At 52.4% G+C, this 23,420-nt stretch overlaps 1 protein-coding gene across 3 annotated transcripts in view; it reads left to right on the top strand.

The window, feature by feature from the left end:
- Positions 1-11,600, top strand: part of RGS9 (regulator of G protein signaling 9) — a 31,943-nt gene extending 20,343 nt beyond the window's left edge. The window contains exons 10-18 of one of the 3 annotated variants that reach the window (XR_009115472.1): positions 489-518; positions 1,107-1,168; positions 3,726-3,839; positions 4,711-4,826; positions 5,710-5,797; positions 6,304-6,442; positions 7,044-7,129; positions 8,339-10,617; positions 10,668-11,600. Coding sequence is in view for 2 of the 3 variants with exons in the window: in XM_058038715.1 (XP_057894698.1) it covers positions 489-518; positions 1,107-1,168; positions 3,726-3,839; positions 4,711-4,826; positions 5,710-5,797; positions 6,304-6,442; positions 7,044-7,129; positions 8,339-8,510 (807 nt within the window). In the remaining variant the exon portion in view is untranslated. Of the gene's footprint in view, positions 1-488; positions 519-1,106; positions 1,169-3,725; positions 3,840-4,710; positions 4,827-5,709; positions 5,798-6,303; positions 6,443-7,040; positions 7,130-8,338 lie in introns of those variants that run through there. The other 2 variants (XM_058038715.1, XM_058038716.1) reach the window with 2 other exon arrangements.
- Positions 11,601-23,420: the final 11,820 nt, after the last annotated feature.

The following is a 23,420-nucleotide window of genomic DNA, read 5'->3' on the forward strand; positions in this document are numbered from 1 at the left end:
TGCCTGCTCATTTGTGGATGACATGTAACATGGGCTGAGTTATTCAAATCACAACCTAAACACCCTTTGCACAGCAGATACTGCTTCTGAGGCTTTTAATTGTGGTGTTTATATTTTGCAATGTGTTGGTTCCTGTCTCCTTTAGCTAATATTGAATGATCTCATCTGTGTCTCGTAAATGAATCTATTTTAGCTCCATTAGAATAACCCCTTAATTGAAGGCATACAGGCAGCCTGTGATGGGAGAAGCAATGCTAAACAGTAAATACAGCTAATGGGACAATTTACCGTGTGGGGATGCTCTTAGCTTTGATGATACCCTGATTAGCTCAGCTGCTGTGTTTGATTTTAATTGTAATCAGAATTAATTGGAGAGTGCTGCACAACGGCAGCGCTGCAACGGTGTTTCCATGGCTCAAAAAAACCAAAAAAACAAATGTAAGCCCCCATCCCAATGTAATGATTCTTTTTTTTTTAATATTTTACAGAAAAATACAATGGAATTCTACAGGAGAGAGGTGAGTGGTGCTTCCCTCACTTCTCAGTGTTCATCCTGTGTGGCTCAAAGCCCTCTGTGCAGGGCAAGGGCTCTTTGCAAAGCAGAATCCCTGCCTCATGGAGCTTTTATCAAATTAATTTCAGGCCATTCCCTCCCACTGCAGCTCTCCCAGTGACGGGAAGGCTCAGGCAAGGACAGACACCAGGGCTGAAATCCAATAGATCCAAATTAGTGGTGGGGAAATCACGGTGGCGCCAGCGCAGAGACAGCCAAGAATCAGTGCTAATTACATGCTAAATCATCCAGAGCATTTGTAGGTGCTGAGGATGGGAGCTATTATTCAATTTCTATATAACATGGGGAGTGCTTTTTAATTACTTGCACATTGCAAAGTGAGTTTGTGATGTTTGCAGTGAGCTCAGTGAAAACAGACATTTTACTGAGACAATTCAGGGATCCTGGGGCTCCTTGGGCATGCACTAATTAGGGAAGAATCAGTCCCTGCTGTAATTAGCCCCACTACCTGGGAGAGAAGCAGTCTGAGGTTTAGATAGGCCTTATCTTCAAACCTCTGTGCTCCTAACCATGGCCATGTCTGATCCCTCAGATCATGTACTATCAGCAGGCCATCCTGAAGACCAGAGTGAAATCTTCTGTCTCTCTTGGAGGGTAAGTCCTGATTTCCTTCTGTCCACACATTAATTAGTCTGCAGTGCTTATCTCCTGATGAGCTGATGAAGCTGTCTGCTCTGGCAGCTGGTGACTCAGCCAGGGCATCCATGTGGTGGCCCAGTGCTGTCTGGGCTGTCTGGGAGGAGGAGGAGGGATCAGAGTCCCAGCAGGATGAAGAGGCTCCCTGGGAGCTTTGCTGCAGAGCAGCACCAGCCTCTGGCTGAGAATCCCACTGGGATCAGGAGATGCTGACCCTGGTCAGCTGTGATGCCTGGGAGGATCCAGCAGCGTGTCTGTCCGTCAGGAGGAGCAGCCAGCAGGACAGACTGACCCTCCTGTCCCTGCTCCCCACCCTGGGCTGTCCCTGCCCCATGGTGGTGCTCACCTCTGGCTGTGTAACCCTGCAGAGGGGAGCAGCCTCCCCATGAGCACCCAAGCAATTGATCAGCAATTCCCCTGCCCAGTGGGAGAGTTTCCTGGTCACATCCTCGATGAAGCCTCCAGCCCTGGCTATAGGCACTGCTGTGTGTGCCAGAGGCATTCCTACTGTGCTGACCAGGCTCCTTGGGGTACAACCTCCTGGTGCACTGCCATTGCCACCAGGGACCTGCCATCGCCACCAGGGACCTGCCATTGCCCCCAGGGACCTGCCATCGCCACCAGGGACCTGCCATTGCCACCAGGGACCTGCCATTGCCACCAGGGATGTGCCATTGCCACCAGGGACCTGCCATTGCCCCCAGGGACCTGCCATTGCCACCAGGGACCTGCCATTGCCACCAGGGATCTGTCATTGCCACCAGGGATGTGCCATTGCCACCAGGGATGTGCCATTGCCACCAGGGACCTGCCATTGCCACCAGGGACCTGCCATTGCCACCAGGGATGTGCCATCGCCACCAGGGACGTGCCATTGCCACCAGGGATGTGCCATTGCCACCAGGGATCTGCCATTGCCACCAGGGACCTGCCATTGCCACCAGGGATCTGTCATTGCCACCAGGGATGTGCCATTGCCACCAGGGACCTGCCATTGCCCCCAGGGATCTGCCATTGCCACCAGGGATTCCTGTCACATCTGACATACACAAAGTGCTCAGGCCATTTCCCTGGGGAATAATCTTGGATGAATGGGATGGGTGAAAGACAGAGTCTTCTGAGAGGCACAGCTTGCAGGGCACTGGGGTTGGAGAGGCAGATCTTCCTGCCCAGAGCTCTGGAGGGAGGCTGGGCTGGCTCTGCCCCGTGCTCAGTGGCCAATTCCCTGCACAGCTCAGGGAATGTTCATTTTGTCACTGACTTGCAGGTCAGTTAAAACTCTGCTGCCTCAATTCTCCAAGCTGTGAGCTGGAGCTGAGGACCCCTGGCTGCTTTCCAGGAATTTTGTGGTGTTTCACTGTTTGGCAATGGAGGTTTTTTCTCATTAGTTTGGTGGGATGATGCTTATCACCTGCATCAAAAATCTCAGGGACTTTGGAACTCCAGAGTGTCAGCTTCAGGGTTGGGTCCAAATCAAATTCTTGTTAATGAGGATTTGGGCAGTGTGCATGCTTCAGAGCATTGCAGTGATTTGGGAGAAGCTGCAAAGCTCTTCAGGACCACACAGCAGTGCTACCTGAGCTGACAGGTTTAGATTTGCTTGATCATGGGCTGCAGTGGCCAGTGCAGGTGCTGGATGCCTGGGCATTGCCAGTGGGAAGGGAGGATGGGGCAGCTGTGTGCCAGCCCTGTGGTTGGCTCTGTAGAACTGCAGGATGAGTGCCAAGGTGCCTGTTAGCAATGGGCTCCTGGACACTGCACTCCCAGCTCTGAGCACATCAAAGCACTTTGGCCTGCAAGGAATTTTAAATGCAGAAACCAGAAGATTTTTATTTTTTTCAAGAATGAAAAAGGGAGGCTGGAGCTAAAATTCCAGGACATTAGTGAAATCAGTTGTAATTAGAAGTCTGGCCAAGTTAGAAGGTAGGAGAAGTGTTTGTCTGGTTCCTGATGGGAGGGAGGCAGCTCTGCTTTGTGCCAAGTCCTCAGAGCCACTCGCAGAGGAATGAGCCCTGTGGTGGGTGATGGAGGAAAGGAGAAGCTGGCATGAGCCCTCAGCATTCCCTGACTTTCCCTGAGCTCCCTGAGCTCCCCATGGCCCATGGGAAGGCTGAGAACCCACCTGGGTGAGCACAACCCCTGTGTTCCTTTCCCTGGCGCTTTCCCCCCAGAGCAGGGCAGGATCAGGCCCTGGCCAGCTGAGAACAGGAGACAGAAACTCTCCTTGGAGTCCTAAATCTCTCTTCCCTAAAATGAAAAGGCAGAAGGAGGTGATAGAAGAGTCTTGTACCTCCTTGTATTTGACAAATTCACTGCTTCAAAAGGAGACTCTGCTGGGAGATGAAAAGATTACCTGAGCTAATGAATTGATTTTTCTGGGAAGGCAGGGGCCACCTTCCAGATCCCTGTGCTGAGAGTCCTGCACCTCTGAGGAGATCTGTAATCTGTTATTTGGCTATAATGGGGCTGTAATTCTGCCTTCCAAATTCATGTTTTGATTTTGGATTTGTTGCAGGGTTGTGAAGTACTCTGAGCAGTTCCTCTCCAATGATCCCATCCTGTCTGGATGTCTCCCCAGCAACCCTTGGATATCAGATGACCCTGACTTTTGGGACCTCAATGCAAAGCTGTATGTATTTCTGTTGTTTTGCCAACCTGTGGTTTACAGTGACCTTTACACTGATAGAAATCAGGAAAGGGAAGCACTGATTTTCATTGTGGTATCTGATCACAGAGGAGTGTTCCCTTTCAAACTTATTTTGAAATTGGGAGTACTCCGTGCTGAACTTTCAGCACTGCCTTCTTCAAGTGGAGCCCTCCTTAACATCACAGAGATTGCTGAGCTGATGATGGGAGTGTGCACTCAGCCCTGCTGGTGGGTCTGATCCTCCCTGGATGAGTGAAGGGTGAGTCCTGTTCCACCTTGACCAGCGCTGAATGGAACAGGAGCAGCTCAGGCTTCAGCTGCTCCCCTGCTCTTTGCTCACCCCTCAGGCTCCCTTAGGAGAGGCTTTGGGTGGGAGGCACACACTGGTGGTCCATCCCTTCTCTGAGGCCTCCCTTGGTTTCCCTTTGGATAGGGTTTGCTAATTACACAGTGGCTTGGAGCTTCCAACATCTCAATGGTTCTGAGAGAGCAATCCTGGACCCACTGAATCCCATCAGACATCCCCAGGGATGCCTGCACTGTGTGCCTTCATGAGAAGCAAAGCTCTGGGCAGCCACCAGTGCCTCCTCCAGGGTGGGACTGAGTCAAACCTCAGGGCAAGGCTGGGCTGTCCCTGAGAGCTGCAGAAATCCCAGTTAAATCCTCATCCTGCTGTGCCCTGAGTCGTTTAATTACAACTTACTTAGTGGCTTGACTTCAGGAGCTCATTACACCACTCTGGAAAACAAGAGAATGCTGAGAAGTCCCTTGGCACTGCAGCAAAGGGCATTTTGGTTTTAATTAATCTGCTAACGAGAGGAAGAAGCGGTGCTGTTGTGTTCTCCCCGCGCAGGGTGGAGGTGCCCACCAGGATGCGCGTGGAGCGATGGGCCTTCAACTTCAGCGAGCTGATCCGGGACCCCAAGGGCCGCCAGAACTTCCAGCTCTTCCTGAAGAAGGAGTTCAGCGGTGGGTGGCAGTGTCCCCGTGTCCCCAGGCTGAGGTGACACGGCTGCTGCAGGCTCTGCAGCCAGGGCAGGCGGTTCCATCTAGTGGCACAGGACACACGGTACAGCCCAGCCTCAGAGGGTTTACATAGCATTTCAGGAAGGAATTCTGCCCTGTGAGGGTGGAGAGGACCTGGCACAGGGTTTTTAAAGAATTTTTAAGATTTTTTAAGATTTTTAAAGATTTTTTTTAGATTTTTTAAGATTTTCTAAGCCTTCTGATGTTTGCATTCTTGTAGCAAACTTTCTCACACGCTTTCTGTAAATACCTCATTGTTTTACATTCTTTTATGGAAGAAGAGACATTTGATAGACTGTTAGTTTGTCCAGTGTCATTGGAGAGGTGGCACTGTCACCCTCCTGTCCCTTTTGGAAATGACACCCCACTGTCACTTTTGGAAAACTGTAAATGTTAGAGTCAGAAAATAAACTTCCCTTTTCTTCCCCTTGAGAGCAGCGGTGTGTGTGCTCATCTTGTTTCGTGTTCTATAGTGACACTCTGGCTGCCCCTGGATGTGTTCAGGGCTGGGTCAGACAGGGCTTGGAGCAGCCTGGGATATTTGGAAGGTGTCCCTGCCCATGGGACTGAGATGGAATTTCAGGTCCCTTCCACCCCAGAGCATTCCCTGATTCTCTGACTGCTCCCAGAGAAGGGAACTGGCTGAGCTCACAAGTTCTCAGAGGTGTCAGTGGGCAGAGAACAGGGGAAAGCTGTTTTCCTCTTCCAGTCAATTGGAGAGGCTGCTTTGGGGTCAGCAAATTGTGCCAGACAAATCCAGGAGTTAATAAATGGGATTGTGTTTTCCTCAATCTCATTCTCTGCTGATTGTGCCCTTGACATGCAGGAGAGAATCTGGGTTTCTGGGAAGCCTGTGAGGATCTCAAGTATGGAGACCAATCCAAGGTCAAAGAAAAAGCAGAAGAAATCTACAAGTGAGTGTGAAAACTTTCCACTCTTTAACTCTTTGTGCTTGAGTCCCATCACCTTCCACAGGTTCAAAATAAATCATTGTCCAAATGATTTATTCCGAAGGTTTTTACATGTAGGCTGTTATCAGTTGTGGCTGTCTTTTGTCCCCACACAGGAAAGGAGATTTTGAAGATGAAAGTAGAAGTGGTTTTTTAGTATATATTTACTTTTCCTCTCTGTTCTCTGTTATATTTCAGTCTTAGGATGTAATTTAAATACTGGTATGGAATAGCAAAGTTCTTGAGGCTGCCACAAGCAAAGTGGGGAGAGGCTTTTTGCTTCCAGGGAGCTAAAGTTATGTGCAAGAGGAAGTGAGTGCACTGAGTCTCTGATGAAGAGAACATTGATTGCCCAAGATCAGGACAGCAAATTGCAGCAGGGAGCTGAAGGGACTTTTCCTTTCGTGCACAGACAGGAGTCTGTGGATTCTCCCGCTGCTAATGGCACTGTTGATTGCTCCTCCTGGCAGGCTGTTCCTGGCTCCAGGAGCGAGGCGCTGGATTAACATCGATGGCAAAACAATGGGCATCACAGTCAAGGGCCTGGAGCACCCTCATCGATATGTTCTGGATGCTGCTCAGACCCACATCTACATGCTGATGAAAAAGGTTTGTGATTTGCTGCCAGAGCCTGAGGGGGATTCCAGCCCTTCCAGAGCCTTTGTGTGCTATCAGCTGTCCCTTTCAAGGGGCCTTTGTGTGAAAATCCCTCAAATTTGCTGAGTGAAGCAAGTGCTGCTTCAGGCATTGGTATTTTGCTGCTGCTCCTTCCCTCTCAGCCTATCCCCAAGGTGGTGGGGTCAGGGGGCTGCTGCAGGTCCTGCTTTCAATTCCAGCTTCCATGGAAGCAGCAGAACTGGACTGATTTTCACCCAGTTTGAAAAGTTTGGCTCCTGGAACACAAGCTCCTCACCTTGCAGTTACTCTGAGACCCTCCTGACCTAGGCTAAGCTTCATTCAGATCTTTTGATCTGGGTCTTACCTGTGAAGCTTTATTGTGAGATGGAAAATCCTGGGAATTTTCCAGCCAGATGAAAGGATATTGGTTTAAATAGCTACATTTGCCTGAAAGATGCAAAGTCCCTTGAGCTGCTGGGGGAGATTATCCAGTTCCCAGCCTCCCTGGCTCCTGAGCAGCTGCTTTTGGTGGTGATTTTAATAAGGGTGTTTGCAGCCCATAACTACCAGTGTCTCTTTTTTCTCCTAGTAGGACTCCTATGGCCGCTATTTAAAGTCTCCAATATACAAGGAAATGCTGGCCAAGGCTGTTGTGCCACAAGAGGGTGTCAAAAAAAGGCAAGTGAAACTGGCTGTAATTGTGGGGTTTGTTTTTCTTGTTGTAGCAAGGGTAGAAAAAGCCCAAGTTGCAGCAAAATTACTATGATTTAGATGTTCTCTTAATTAAATAAAATTTTGCACTGAGAAGATGCTTTGCCTTGAGACTGATGGTGCTGTTTATTCATGAGCCCTTTGGAAAAGGCTTGTGAACAGGAGTGGAGCTGCTGATTGCTCAGCTGCCTTCTCTGCTGGGTCTGCTGAGAAGGGCTGGGATTGTTGAATTAATTCAGGGCTCCTTTCCTGGAAGGAGACAGCACTGGTGTCCTGAGCATGGGAAAACTTCTGCCCACCAAATCTTGGCTGCCAGAGACAGAGCCAAGGTCTGGGATAATCCATGGGATCTGTGTGGTAGTGTTTGTAGAGGTTTCAGGATGAGGGAAGAGATGAGAATCTTGACTTTATGTTTCAGAAATTTGATTTTTTATTTAATGATATATATTATATTAAAAGAAAATGATATATCAAAACTGTACTAAAGAAATAGAAAAGAAACATCAAAAAGCTTTCAAAAAAAAGAGAATAGAATGATAATAAAATCTTGTGACTGCTTACAGCTTCGACACAAGTAGCTGTCATTAGTTATCAAGTAAAAACAACTCACACAGATCAATCCAAAATGCACCTGTTGCATTCCACAGCAGCAGATAACCATTGTTTACATTTTGTTCCTGAGGCCTCAGCTTCTTAGGAGGAAAAAATCTTAAGGAAAGGATTTTTCATAGAAGATGTCTGTGACAATGTGGCTCTGGTCTGAGTGATGGGCTCTGAGTGATGAGTGTCTGTGTGCCCCCTCAGCAGCAGGACTTGGACACTTTTAGCAGTCCTGTAGCTTGTGTGTGACACTGACTCACCCAGTGCTGTTCAGAGCACTTTGCTGGGTCACTCCTTTGGCCATCTCTGTGTCCCAGCTGGTCCTGCTGGGTCACTCCTGTGGCCATCTCTGTGTCCCAGCTGGTCCTGCTGGGTCACTCCTTTGGCCATCTCTGTGTCCCAGCTTGTCCTGCTGGGTCACTCCTGTGGCCATCTCTGTGTCCCAGCTGGTCCTGCTGGGTCACTCCTGTGGCCATCTCTGTGTCCCAGCTGGTCGTGCCGGGCACTTTGCCTGCCAGGGGGAGGTTTTGGTGCCCTTCTCCTCAGTAACCCTGTCCTTGCCCTGTCTCTGCCCAGCACGGGTCTGTTCGGACGCCGCCACCTGCGCTCCAGCCCCAGCCCCATCATCCTGAGGCAGCAGGAGGAAGAGGCCAAGGCCAGGGAAGCCGCCAACACCGTGGACATCACGCAGGTCATGAGCAAGCTGGATCGCAGGAACCAGCTGCAGAAGGAAGCTCCTCCCAAGTAGGCTCTGAGCCCCGCAGGGAAAAGACAAGGCGAGGCCGGGCTGAGCTTCGCCTCCCCTTCCTGAAGGTGTCAGTGCTGCTTTAGCTTTCCCGGGCCGGCTCTGGGCCCTGCCAGCTCCCGCACGTTGCCATGGCTGCTGGAGAGCAGATGTCCCTGCCCGGGCAGTGCCGGGCTGTGTGCCAGGCTCGGGGGCAGCACCCTGCACACCCAGGAGGGGAGATGCCCCCACAGCCCCGGGAGGCTGCAGAGCCCGGCTGCCCGTGCCTGCTGCTCCAGGGCAGGGCAGAGCTGTGCCCCAGTGGGCTCAGACCAGCCTGCCTTGGCCCTAAGGGGATGAGCCTGCGGGGAGCAGGGCGAGGTGACCCAGCCCAGAGAGTCCCTGCTGGCCTCCATCCCATGGGGGGCTCTGCACCCTCCCAGGGCACCCCCTGAGAGGAGCCCCCACACCCCCACTCCAAGAGTCCTGCACCACAGGCACAGGAGCTGCTTGTGGGAGCAGCAGCAGGAGCATTTCTGAAGGTTTAGCTGCCCTTCTGAATTTGAATGACACTCCCACATCCCCTGGCACGCTGGAGATGATCAGCTCTGCTCTGCTCTCCCTGTGACTCCTGTGCTGTGAGCTGGGTGTGCAGGTGCAGAGAGCTGCCCCTTCCCAGAGCCAAGAGAGGTTTTATCCAGTCCTTCCCACCTCTTGTCTTGTCTTTTTCCTGCTCTTCTATTTTCTGTTGTTAAAAATCCAACAGGAGGTAGCTGCAGTTGTCACTGGCTTGTAGCCCAGAGGCAAGGGAGAACAGGTAGAGGTGTTGAGAGCAGATTTCAACTTTAGGTAGTATTTTCTTTTTCTTTTGCTCTAAAGCTTTTTCTTGCTTTAGAATAAGGCAAGCTGAAATACCACATTAGTGCTAAAGAGCTCAGGGATAAAGATTGCGGGCCTTGCTGGAAAAGCCCAGCATGCCTGGACCAGGCCAATGGTTACCAGAAGTGTGAGGATTCCTGCAAAGCCCAGTAAAGGGAATTGAAGGGACAGAAAAGCTTCCTTGTTTGTTAAAATTTTGGGGAAGGAAAGGAAGTGGGTGGAAGCACTGAGGTCTGGGAAGCTGCATCTCTCCAGTTCACATTGTTCATCCCTTTGTAATAGTGGTGGGATTTTACAGAAAATGGGAGATCGTAGAATCCCACAATGGTTTGGATTGGAAGGGATGTTAAAGCTCATCTCATTAAAGCCACGGGCAGGGACACCTTCCACTGTCCCACGGTGCTCAGAGCCACATCCAGCCTGGCCTTGGGCACTGCCAGGGATGGAGCAGCTTCAGGAGAGAGTTGGCAGGGAACGGGAGCCCTTGGCTAGTGGGGTGCATGCTGCAGGCCCTGGGGTCCTTGCAGGGCAAATCCCTGTGAACAGGGGACAGTCATGATGGCAGTGTGTCCCCAGCAGTGACTCTGGCCCTCCCCATGGCAGGATCAGGGCTGGACACTCTGATTTGGAGTCACTCCTCCACTGAACCAGGGAGGTTGTCCTGCCCTTCCTTACCCCATCACTGATAAACCTCAGAGGATTTCAAACTGAGTCACCCCAGACCTTCCCTCTGATGTTGCTCTCACTCCTGCTGGAAGCACAGGCACATTCTGCACTGCTGGGCAGGGGAGCAGGCTCAGGCTGCCTTTTTTCAAATTTAAACCCCAAGGCTTTGTTACATCAGGTGCTGAGCACCCTCAGCCTGTTTGGACATCAGAGCACTGGAAAACTCTCCAGAACCTGGCAGGGGTCCCAAAGGCACTGGGCTGTGCTGAGCTCCGGAGTCTCTGCAGAGTTTGTGTAACATGGAGCACTGAGCATGTTGGGATTGCCAGTATGTAGGAACATGTGGAAGATCAAGTCAGGGTATAAATAATAAATAACAAATCTGTGTGTTCCCGTCAGTCCCTCTGATTCTACTTCTATTTTGTCTGCTGCTTTGCTTGTTATGTTCTCTGGATCCATTCCTTTCTCTGATTCTTTATCATCTCTGCTTGGCATCGCTGCTCCCCTGCCATGGGTCGTGCTGCATGCTCGGGAGTCACTGTGCTTGTGGAACTCCAGTTACACCAGGAACTGTGTGGAACACCAGGTAGTGCTTGTGGAACACCAGTTACACCAGGAACCGGTTTGGAACACCAGTTATTGTGTGTGGAACACCAGTTAGTGCTTGCAGAACACCAGTTACTGCATGTAGAACACCAGTTTTTGCATGTGGAACAAGCAGCCATCCTTCACACCCAGGCAGGAGCTGTCTTTGCCCTGCCACAGGCTGATGGAGCTGTCACAGCTCAGCCTTCTGCTCCTCATCCTCTGCTGCTCAGTCCCTGAAGAGGAAAGTTGCCTGGTACATGCTGAACTTCACTTTGTGCCAGCCTCAGAGAAATTGTTTGTTTCCATGTGTTGTTTAATTTTTTTGGCCATGGCTTCCATGCATTCATCTGTCTAATAAAAATAAATGTAGAAAACAGAAAAAGAGCCGAGTCCATCCTTCTCTGTGGTGTCTCAGTGTGTTCATCCTTCTGTGTGCCATCTCTGCATGTGTGTGTGCATGTCCTGTGCGTGCCCCTGCTCTCAGCTCCTCTCCCTGGACACTTGAGCTGCATTTCATTTTGCTGGGACTAAGTCCTTGGGAAATGGGAGGGGACGTGGCATGCAGCATGTGCTGTCCTTGTCCTGTCCAGTCTGTGCTTGGGCTTGTCCTGAGGACTGGCTGAGCTGGGCTGGAGCCTGCCCAGCCCCAGTCAGGGACACTGGGGCTCCAGCAGGAGATGGCATTGGCACTATGAGGGTTGGGGCCCTGCTGGTGCCATGGGTGTGACATGGTTGTGCTGTCCATAACCAAGATCACATTCCTGGCATGACAGCCTCCTTCTGCCTGCAGCTAATGGTGGTGAGGAATGGCACAGGCTGGTGTCTCCTCCAGCATCCTGGCAGGTGTGGGGCTGATCTGTCAGCATCTGCTGGGGCTGTGGTGGCAGCAGTGACCCCGCAGGCAAGGTGTGACAGCAGGCAAGGTGTGACAGCCCCGTGCTCGGGCAGGGGGAAGGCAGGGAAGGGGACAGAGCTGCAGGACAGGGGGTCACAGGCACAGACATGGCTGGAGTGGCTGGAGCTGCCTCCCAGCTGCACCAAAGGAGGAGCGGGATTCTCCTCATGAAGGAGAAGCCTGGGGAGCCCCGGGTGTCACCCCCAGACCTGACCGAGCCTCTCTCCTTTTCCTCCCCACAGCCAGCCCACCTCGCCTCCTGCTCCCCCGGCCCGGCTGCCCACGCCGGCCCCGGCACCCCGGCATCGCCCCCGGCCGTGCCTCCCGTGTCCCCGCTGCCCCGGGACCCCGCCTGTCCCTGCCCCGTGGACCGGGCCCTGGGCAGCGCCGCGGGCACCCGGCCGGACCCGCGGGCACCCGGCCCCGGCCCCTTCGCCTCCGGCGGCCGGAGATCCCGCCTGGCCGCCCGGGCCTGGGCCCGGTTCCTGCGGAGGGGCTGCCGCAGCTCGGGCGGGCTGGGCTCGCTGCCGGCCCGGGGCCCGGCCGTGCCCCACGGCAAGGTGCAGCCGCTGGGCGGGCGGGAGCGGCGGCTGCGGCCCGACAGCAGGACCGTCAGCAGGTGAGCAGCGCACGGACACACGGACACGCACCCGGACAGGGCTCGGCTCGGCTCGGCTGGGGATTAGCCAGAGGGAGAGGTCCCTGTCTGGGAGTCACCTTTGCCACGCTTGCCCCAAACCCCAGGCCCTTCCCTGTCTCCATTCCTGCAGTTTTCCCACGGGAGCAGGCGAGGAGCCCATGCTGGCAGTGCCTCTGCTATTATCACACCTCCTGTTCAGGATGCAAAACCCCAGGTTTTACTTCTAATCCCTGAATTTGGAAAACCTCCGTGTTCTTGAGCACTGACTCAGGTTTGGTTTAGTGATTTCAAGTCAGAGGAGAACCAGAAGTGACAAGGGAGGGGAAATCTTGAGCGAGAGTCGCTAAGTGTTTGTCGTTCCAGGGCAGAGATGGGGAATTTTTGCCTGGCAAGGTCGTCCCTGCAGGAACCAAACCCTGGCCATGTCCCTCTCCAGGAGCAGCATGTCCCTGATCCCATTTAACCTACCTCTGCTGCCGGCCGAGTGGATGAGTCCACATTATAAATTCCAAAGCACAAACCTGAGGGCTGCTGCTCTACCTGGCTCCAGAGCTCTGTCACAGGGCGGCCTTGCAGCTTCAAAGCAGCGCCAGCGCACATTCCCCTCGTCCTCCCTCTCCGTGGGCTCGAGCCCGGCAGTTTTGCTGTGGGATTTGGGGCTGGAATGGTGGAAATCTCAAAGCCAAGCTCGCTTGCTGCCTCAGAGCACATCAAAAAACACTGTGTGTGTGTGTGTGTGTGTGTGATGAGTTTGTGTTTTTCCAATGCAGCTTCTTCCAAGTCAGAACGGCCGCGCCTCCAGAGAGCCCAGCCTGCCCCGGGGGCTCCGGGCAGGGAGAGGAGAGGCAGCCCCGGGCTCGGAAGGACTCTGCAAAGGAGCTGATCTGCCCCTGGGAGACCCCCACAGGACAGGGGAGAGCAGGGTAACCCCAACACGGACACTCCTGCCAGGCCTGAGACTGCAGTGATGGCCATGCATGGCTCAGCACACGTTGGAGAAGTGTATTGGAGCCATCCTCCAGCACCAGGGACACCCAGACCACCACAGCTCTGGATAACAGCCCCTGGTGTGCCCAGCTGTTTGTGCCAAGCCTCTCTGGACTGGTTTTCTTTCCTGTCTTTGGTGTGTTCAGTTCTGCTCATGACAAACTGGTGAATAAAGGAGCCTGGTTTCATGCCTTGGAGCAGATGGAGGACGTGTGGGTGATGTCCTGGGAATTGGGCTCTTATCAGAGTTTCTGCCTTGGCCATGAGGTGTCAGCACACTGAACACAGCACAGCTGGAGCAGGGCTGGAGGGGGCTGGCAGGGCAGGACTCAGGCTTCAGTGCCAAAACAGGGGCGTGTTTGTGTCCCCAGCCTGGGCCCACCTCCTGTTAACTACAATTTTTTAATTTGAAAGCGTGCTGATTGAGAGGCTGGGAAAAACGGAGTGCCCCTCATGAGATGCTGAGTGGCAAAACATCATTCCTTCATCCAAACCAAACGTGATCCCAGAGGCACCAAGGAGTGCAGAGCCCTCCTGCATTAGCTCCAGCTCCCCAGTGCATGGGTTTGAAACCATGGCTGGACCTGGGAACACCTGGGGAGATCCAAACCAAATCCCTGCTGGTGTTTTGGGCCTCTCCAAGCTGGGATTGATGTGTTGCCACAGGCAGTGCTGATATTGAGTGTTGGATTGTTGCCTTTCTCGTGTCAGTGTTTGAAGGTGTTTGTTTTATTCCCTGGATGAGTTTCCTCAGTGTGTGTGTGCTGTGGGTCCCTGTTCTGTACCTTGGCCATGACCTGTGACTTCTGATGTTGCTGTTTTGTACTTTCTGATTATAAATGGAGTTTTTCCTGTGTGGCCGATGTGGTTCCACATGCTCAGTCCTGCTGTGGGATTTAAATCTGTCCTCACACACACTCAGTGCTCCCTGTTTCCCCCAGGTCTGGGCTGACACTTCCCATCACAGGGCGATTTGGGAAAATCAGAAGGCTGCTTCTGTCTCCAAAGAGCCTTTCCAGGCTGCTGGCCCTCACTGCTATGGTGCTCCTCTTGTACAAACACACATTGGCTCTCGATGGCTTTGCTCTGTCAGAGGGACCTGGTCCTGCTCCGCTGCCACTGACAGGGACATCTCTTCTTGCTGAGAGACAAAGCTGGGGTCTCCTGCAAGTTTTGGTGTGAGTATTGTTACTCAGCCACTCCTGGCAGGATGCTGGTGATGTGTAATCCAGGAAACACAACAGGAAGACGTGATTTGTTAGACAAAATAATATTATATTTAATATTATGAACATATGATAAGAGCCATTCTTCTGTAAATACTTCTCTCATTGGTTTTGGGATTCTCTTGGGCACCTTCTTGCCTTTGAATACTCCTCATGCTCATCTTCCACACCAGAGGAAAGAGCTCAGATGCAAATCTGCTGCTCTGCCAAGGCTGGGACACGCAGTGCAGCCAGGTACACACCTATCCCAGAGGCCAGCACTGGCACTTCCCAACATTTATCCCTTCAGGGCACTGATTTTCATTCCCCAATATCTCCTAAATATCTTTTCCCTCAATCAATATCCTTCAACCAGATCCCTTTTCCCTGGGGGCACAGGGCATCTCAAGCCTGCAGTTGGAAATGCAGGTTGGAAATGACAGCTCCAGAGGCCCCTGCTGCCCCCGTGCTGTGACATCTGAGGCTGTGTCCCCTGCTGGAGGCCTGGCGTGCCGGAGCTGGGAGCGCTTTCAGCTCTGGCACTTCAAACCCCTCGCTGTGCAGGAGCCCACTTATCGCTGCCTGGAGTCACCTGGAGGAATTAGCTCTCTGCAGCAACTTAGACATCCAAGGTATTCCTGTAATGCGAGGGATGTGGAAGGTTAATGACTGGAAAAAGTGATCGCTCCCTGTGGGCAGTTTCTCAGAAAGCTCCCCGCTGCTTGGCTGCCGGAAGAAAGGAGATTCCAGCAGCAGCAGCAGCAGTGAGGGAGCCTCGTGTCCCCTGCAGAGGCTCCTCTCTCCAGCCTCCCTTGGCTGCACAGACCCTCCCACTCTGTCTCGGTGCTGGAGGAGCTCCCACACCCCAGGTGCTGCTGGATGGGCTGCAGTGGTCCAGCTTTGGGTATCCCCAGAGTGAAGGTGGAAGGAGATTCTCACCTGAGTGGTTCTCCAAGTGTGGAGGTCCCACACCCGCTGTGGGGTGGGCTCCTCCAGCATCCCTCGCTCAGGCTGATCCGCAGCTGCTGGGATGGATTTGTTGTTTGGAGCAGCTTCTGGGGCTCCCCTGCACCTCCACGAGAGCCCTTCCCAGGCTGCCTCAGCACCAGCCTCAAGGGGACACTGTTGGGACAGGATGGGAGCGAGTCCCACGCTGAGAGCCTCATCCTTCTCTGCAGAGATGGGGCTGCCAGCTTTGGGAGTCACAGCCCGGGCTGGGGAGGAGAGCTGTGTGTGGGAGCATGGCCAGCTCGCAGAACCTGGCTAAAATCTCCAGGTTATGGATCTGTTCTCCAGGCATCTCTTCAAGCCTGACATTTCCCTCTCCTCTCCAGCTGGGCCAAAGTGCCGAAAACACCGAGGGGCTGTTTCTTCCCCGGGCTCTGGGACCGTGCATTGCTGGAGCCTCATTAATTTAAAAATGGAACAAAGAATGCTCAGCATCCAGCAGGATCAGGCCTCGGGAGCAGGAAGTACCAGCTGGCCCGGGAGAGGGCTGGTTCCCATGGGATTCCCAGTGTGGTTTTGGCAGGCGGCGTGGTTGGGATGGTTCTTCAAGCAGGCTCTTCCTGCCTGGAATGCCAGGCCTGGGAGAACAGCTGACTCAGAGCGTGACAGCTCCTCACAGCATCCCCTCCTGAAAGGAGCTGTCAGGGAGGGTTCCTGACACCGCCGCCTCTACATTTTGTGCGGGTGGCTTGAAAGCCGAGCTGTAAGCCGAGCCCACGTCATGGTGCTCTTGGAAACGCCTGCCGTGGGTGGAATTCACCCCTGAGCAGCGCCTGGCAGCCCACCCTGCTCCCAGAATAGGATGCCAGCACAGCCCAAGTGCTTCGTGCTGCATCCACCCCAACATCTGAGAATCTGAGCTGTGATAAACACACAGTGACAGAAGCACCGTGACTTGGCTCTTTGGGGTGCAAAGCCAGTCATGGAATAATTTTCCCCTTGCCACGAGGGATATGTTTTATGCATTTTGCAATGCGCCTGGCCCAGAAGCAGAGGTGAGCACCTCACAGCATCCCTTTCAGGTCGAGGGTTCCCAGCTCTGTTCTGCACCACACTAAAGAGGAAAAGATAAGCTCTTGCAAGTCAGTTTATTTTTTAAAATTCATGTTGCCATAGCAGCTCAGCACACTGTCTCAAGTCCTCCTTCTTGCAAAACTTTGATCACCATGAAAACAGAATTATGTTGTTCCCCAACACATTCTAAACATAAATATGTTGAAGTTCCCATAGTTCATGCCTCAACACCTCTGCAAAGACCTCTTTTATTTCATGCTCACAAAGAATTTCTCGGGCCAGAGGTCAGTGTTTTAAATCTTGGTTTAAAGGCATCTCCTCAGCACCTCTGTGGTCCTGCTGCTCATGTTCCCAGCCAAGGTTCTGGTTCCAGTGGTTTCTAACACACCACAGCACTGAGCCCAGCCACCAACTGCTGTCCCCAAGATTGCAGGGATACCCTTCTCCCTTGGCTCTGCTCCAGCCTCTCCCTGAAGTACCAAAAGAGCACAAATCCCACTGAAACACCCGCTCAGTTGTTGTTATCCAGGGGAAGCACTGAGCTGTGTTATCCTCGCTCCCCTCCAGCCCCATCGTGCTGGGTTCCCTCTGTCCCAGGGAAGGAGTCTGTCACCTCCTTTGGGATGGGGTGAATCAGCTGTGGGAATGGTTTATTTCTGGCTGTAGGGGATGAGCTCCAGCCCGGACAGGAGTTCTGTGTGTGGGTAGGGTTTGGTGACAGCTCTGGGTGGGATCACCTGACGCCAGGGGCTTTAATGAGAGTTCCTGCATCCAGCATCAGGTGCAGGCAGTGCTGCAGCCCCAGGGCTGAGCTCTGGCTCTCTGCGAGCTCTGCTTTCAGCCTCAGCAGTCCTGGAACCATGGAATGCTGTGGGTTGGGAGGGACCTCAAAGCCCAATCAATCCCACAGTGACACCTTCCACCGTCCCAGGGTGCTCCAGCCTGGCCTTGGGCACTTCCAGGGATGGGGCAGCCACAGCTTCTCTGGGAAATCTGTGCCAGGGCCTGCCCACCCTCACAGGGAAGGACATTTTCCCAATATCCATCTAACCCTGCCCTCTGGCAGTGGGAAGCCATTCCCCTTTGTCCTGTTACCACTTGCTCTTGTAAATAGTGTCCCTCCACCTTTCTTGTCAGGTGTCCCATTTTCCATAGCAATACTGGAAAAAACCAAAAATGAAAAAAAAAAAGGAAATTAGGCTAAATACAGACAAATTTGGAATAAGAGCTTACACAGTCATTTGATTAAACAGCACATCACCCTGAGCCCCCCTTCTGCTGTTGTTGTTCCCATTAATCCAGCTCCTCACACAGAGAAGACCCTCCCAGACCAGGACTGGGAAAGGTCACTGGAATTTTTATTAATACTCACAGCCAGACTTCTCCCAGTCAGCTTTTTTGCTCCCCCCCCCCCAAGTAACTGAAGGGAAAAGAAAAAAAAAAAAAAAGAGGAGGAAGAGGAAGAAAAAATTGGGGTAAAAGTTGAAGAACACTTTAATTTATAAGAAAAAGAGCTAAATAATTGATGTAGTCATGGTGCCAAAGGTAATTTCTGCTGCTCCCTCTATCTCACAAAGACATTTAGCATTGATTGAGATCAAAGTATCAAAAACCCCTGCTGCTGAGCTGAAAGGCAAAACTTTCGGCTGCCTTTCTCCGCTCTAATAATATCGTCTTTATGTAGTTAATAAACTGCACACTTCAGTCAAACTATATCATTACAGAAGACTTAGGGAGCTAATAATTTAAAAGCAAAGAATTGCCTCTGTTCTTTGCTTTGAACTAAACAACATTCTGTTGAATGAGGGGGACATCAAAGCTTTGTTACTATTACCAATGTGGCTGGAGCATAGGGCCGCACAGAGTGTGTACTTCAGTCATCAAGAGAAAAAAAAAAGATTAAAGATATTGGCTTATCAACCCACAGGCAGAACCAGGTGTTTTCTTTTCTGCTGTGCAAGCATCAGGTGGTTTGCTTATCAATGAGTTTTCTTGTTAAATAGATGTACATGACTTAGGCTGATCCCGCCGATCCCGTGGCCCTTTTCTTTCCTGAGCCACCTTTGAAAAAGTTGGGCTGTGGGGATGTTTGTTTGCAGGGGAACGCTTTAATTGGGCCTTTTGTCCAGGGCCAGCTCCGGCTCTGTCACTCCCTGTTGTGCCAGGCCCCTCTCTGCTCCCGCCTTCCCCCTGGCATGAGGGGCAGCCTCGTCCTCTGGGGCTGCACCAGGGTGGGATTGGGGTTGGAGATTTACAAAAATTATTCATGGGAAGGGTTGTAAAGCATGGAACAGCCTGGAACCCAAGGTCCCAGCGACCACCCCGGGAGGTGGAGTCACCACAGAGTCACTGATGGAGTCACCACCCCTGGAAGGGCTCAGAAACCAGGTGGATGTGGCACCTGGGTTAGTGGTGGTCGTGGTTGGACTCGATGATCCTGAATTTGTGATTCCACGGTTCACCCCCTGCCTGCCCTCCCATGCCCACCAGCTCAGCTCCTGCCAGGGCAGGGCTGTGTCCTGGGCACCCAGGAGGAGCCTCTGGCACAGCTGGGGCTGAGGAAGGCACATCCTGCTCCTTTCCCTCTGCGTGGGGGGACAGGGAGAGCCTGTTCTTCTCCTCCTGCTTCTTCTTCTCCTCCTCTTCTTCCTCTCTTCTTCTTCTCCTGCTTCTTCTCCTCTCACCCAGCTCCTCTCACCTGGGGAGCTCTGGCACTGCCAGGAGTGTGTGCCCATGGAGGGTTTGAGTGTGGGGATCCCCAGCTCCTTGGTGGCTGTGTGAATTCCAGTGATGGTCCCAGATCATTCTTTGCCAGAGGATTTTTTCTCCAAGTATGGCCCATCCTTATCAATCCCACTGAAACACAGACCTAACCCTAACCCTTTCCTGGGACATTGGGCAGGGGTAAGATCAGTAAATCCAGTCCAAGGAACCTTCAGGAGCTCATCCCTTCCCTGCATGGCCACATCTGCCCATGAGTGCCTGGATCTGACCCCAGGTTGGAATTTCTGTGTTTTTTGGCTGGCAACAGTTGAATGTGGGGCTGTGGTGTCAGAAACCAGGTCAGCCACGAGATCAGGGGGCCTCTAAGCCCCCCAGCTCTGGTGTCCCAGGCTGGATGGATCCCTGGATGCTCCAGGCAATGTGGTGTGGGCTCTATTATGGGATACTTGCACTTCTTAAATGCCGCTTTTCATTTGCATCAAAAACTCTCCTTGGTTCTTGGCAGTCTGGGTCTCATCCCCTATTAAAGACTGGAATTTAAAAAAGCAGAAAATAATGGCTTATTTCAAAGTAACAATTCGAGTGCTTTTTGAAACGCTGTCCTTATTCAAAACCACTTAAATTTATACATATTTCTAAGTCGTTATTATCCTCAGAGGCTGAACCAATTTGGGTCTTGATTTCTCCAAGTGTTCTCCTGGATTTCTGTGTCAGAAAGTTGAGCTGCCACGTGAGCAGATTGGACGTTAACCACAGGTAACAAATTGTTCCCTGGGAATTATTGCTGAATTGTTCTTTAAAATACTTTGCAAAGCCTTTTACTATGAGGAGAAAAATTGTAGCAAAAGGACTTTGGGAAAGGGATAATCTGATTTTATCCTGTTCAGGTGCAGGAGTGTGTGCCTGAGCATGCTTGTAGACGTGTGCACATGTGTGCTTTTGTGGGCTCTGCTCTTTTCTCTGTGGAATTGGCCTTGCCCTGCCTTCAGAGTGGCATTTTAGACCTGCTGGCGTGCTCTCTTTGCCTTTTTTTTGGCAAGATTAGATTATTGCACATAATAATAATTAGATTATTATCACATTATAATAATGTGATAATGTGACCAGGGAGGAGTTGTCCATCACAGACACCAAATGCAGGTTGTGTGTGTTGTTTGAGGACAGAAATAATCCAGTGGGGAGGTGGGAAAAGCTCCTGTACCCTCTCTGGCCCTGTGGCTCACATGCAGGCATGGAGCCACAGCTCTCAGGACTCACAGAAATGTTGTTCTCCTCTGCTGGGGAGGCTTTGAGCTGCCCCGAGCTCATCAGACTGATGCCAGCCTGGACTGTGCCACACCTGAACCAACCCCATTGTTCTTCAGCGGCATCAATCCAAGGGGGACTCTGGTGTCCTTTGCTTGACTTATTTGGGCTTCCACTATCACAGAATCATCACACTGGGAGGAGACCTTCAGGATCACCCAGTCCCACCAGCACCCAGCACCTCAACCATAACCCCAAGTGCACCCAGATGCCTCTTGAGCATTTCCATGGTGACTCCACCACTTCCCTGAGCAGCTTATCCAAATGCCTGACCACCGATGGGCTCTGTTGGACACAACACACCAAGATCATCCAGTCCCACCATCACCCAGCACCTGAGCCGTAACCCCAAGTGCACCCAGATGCCTCTGGAGCATGGTCAATGGTCCATGACGTGACATGGACCATGTTGACATGAGTCCATGGTGACTCCACCCCCTCCCTGGGCAGCTCATCCCAATGCCTGACCACTGATGGGCTCTGTTGGACACAACACACCAAGGTCATCCAGTCCCACCATCACTCATCACCACAACCATAACCCCAAGTGCACCCAGTTTCCTCTTGAGCTGTTGTTGTTCCCATTAATCCACCTCCTCACACAGAGAAGATCTTCCCAGACAAGGACTGGGAAAGGTCTGTGGAATGTTTATTAATACTCACAGCCAGACTTCTCCCAGTCAGCTTTCCCCCATTTCCATGGTGGCTCCACCACCTCCCTGAGCCTGATATCCTATACCCGATCACTGACAGGCTCTGTTGGACACAACACCCAAGATTTCTGTGAATTCTGTGAACTTGCATCCAGAAATCAGCTCGAGGTGTGTTGTATCGAATACAATTTTCAGGGCAAAGTGCTTAAAGCAAACCCACAGCACAGTGTCTGCCTGGCTGTCCATCTGTCTGTCTGTCTGTCTGTCTCTCTCCAGGCAAACTCATCCTGGGAGTGGCTGTTTCTGCAGGATTTCTTCACAACAGTGCAGAGAGTGAGCAGAGAGGTTCTGGCTGGACAGAGCTGCAGAGCTGGAGGCTCTGGAGCCAACCTTTGCAAGATGTGGCAGCACAAAGATAACAAAGCGCCTCCGATGGAGTGCAAGGCACAGGGAAGCTGTCTTTAGCCTTTACCAAAACCACTGTCAGTCCTTTGCCTTTGCAGGCACAGCTCTAGCGAAGCTAATTGGGTTAGTGCCTTGCAGGGGGCTCTCAGTGTCTGCAGGAGGTGGGCTGCTGCAAACACCTTCCCCTTCAAGGCACACAGCGTCGCCTTTTTCACACCACAGCTCTCTCCCTGGCTTCTGTTCTCCAAAAGCAAAAGTCCCAGGCTGTTCTTCAGTATCAGCCATTACAGTGTTTCAGCTCTTTCCTCCCAGCCATTTTCAAATGTTCAACTTAAAAGGAAAATGTTTCATTTTAGGCCAAATCCCCCCTTCCTCTCCCTTTTCCCTCTCTTCTCCTTCGTCCCCCCCCCCTCCCCTTTTCTCTGGAAGAAGAACAAAGTCATTCAAATCAGGAAGCTGAGGAACTCCATGTATACTTTCCACTGGGACCTCAATCCCTACTGGTTTGGCATGATTTGATTGAAGTGTAATTTAATCCTTCATCATTTGTCATAATGTCATTTATATATAAAAACAACACTGCATCCAAACTTCAGATCAGCACCAAGGAGCTCTCCAGGAGGGATGGGAAGGGGCTGAGGAGCTGTGCTGATGAAGAGGGGGTGAGGAGCTGCCAGGCAGTGTCCCCCTTTCTGGGCAGGCACCACGATGGAGCATGGCATAGTTAAGGTCAGAGGAGAAGGGTTTGGACTGCCAGGAAGGTTGTGAGCATTTCTGTGTGACAGGGGTCAGGCTGGCTGGGTGAAATACCTGGGCACAGGTGAGCAACCTGGCTGTCAGTATGGCTGAGCTCTGGCTGGGTTTGCTCTGGAAAGCGCAGTGATGGTGGTGTCACTGCCCTCTGCCACCAGCCGTGAGCCTGCACGCCTCAAACCTCTGCTTGTGCTGCAAGGGGAAAACAGCCAGGAGCCCTTCATGGTGGGAAATTCCTTCCCAGCCTTGCTCTGCCAGCAGGTGCAGTTTCCTCCATCCCCTCCTCTTCAGAGTGACTCTGCATTGTTGCTGTTCACCTCCAGGGGCTGGGGTTGGAGTTTTTGTCACTGAGCCCCCCTCACGGATCCTGTCAGCGAGGAGCAGAAGCACCAGACTCATCTCAGGGCTGTAGGAAGCTGAATCTTCTTCCTATTAGCTAAGCCCAGCTCAAATACCAACCACCTTCACCCAGGAAAGGCCAGGCAGGGATGGCCCTGCAGATGGGACGTGGCTGATCAGGCAGGGAGGCACTGCAGGCTCAGGGGCTGCTGGCTCCTGCTGGTTTGGCCTTGCTGCTCACAGATGGTGACCACAGGCCAAACCCTGCATGGGCTGCCCTGTGGAAGCTTTTCTCACCCTCAGTGTTCCCTCAGGGCAAAGGGATCTCCATGGGCTGCCCTGTGGAAGCTTTTCCCCCCTCAGTGTTCCCTCAGGGCAAAGGGATCTCCATGGGCTGCCCTGTGGAAGCTTTTACCCCCTCAGTGCTCCCTCAGGGCAAAGGGAGCTCCATGGGCTGCCCTGTGGAAGCTTTTACCCCCTCAGTGCTCCCTCAGGGCAAAGGGAGCTCCAGGATGGGCAGGAGGCTGATGGAGTGGCAGGATCATCCCTGTGTTACTGCTCCTGTTCTTCCCTGCAGCTCTGCAGAGTAAAAGCATTTTCTGAAGCTTTGGTGCAATATGGACCAGAGCTCTGCAGAGTAAAAGCATTTTCTGAAGCTTTGGTGCAATATGGACCAAAAAGCAGCCCAGGGGTAGCTGAGAGGTGTCAGGACAGCTCTGCCCTGCAAAGCCCAGGGGGTTTTGTTTCCAGATCCTCACATCTCAGGCAAGGTGAGCTCCCCACCTGGCTCTGCCCCTGGGCATGGTGGTTTCTCTTCCCCTCTCAAGCTGCCACCTCCCTGCTCCTTGCCTGATGTTTTTGCCATGGTTTGGG

Source organism: Melospiza georgiana, chromosome 21 (genome assembly GCF_028018845.1).
Source record: "Melospiza georgiana isolate bMelGeo1 chromosome 21, bMelGeo1.pri, whole genome shotgun sequence".
NCBI classification, from domain to species: domain Eukaryota; kingdom Metazoa; phylum Chordata; class Aves; order Passeriformes; family Passerellidae; genus Melospiza; species Melospiza georgiana.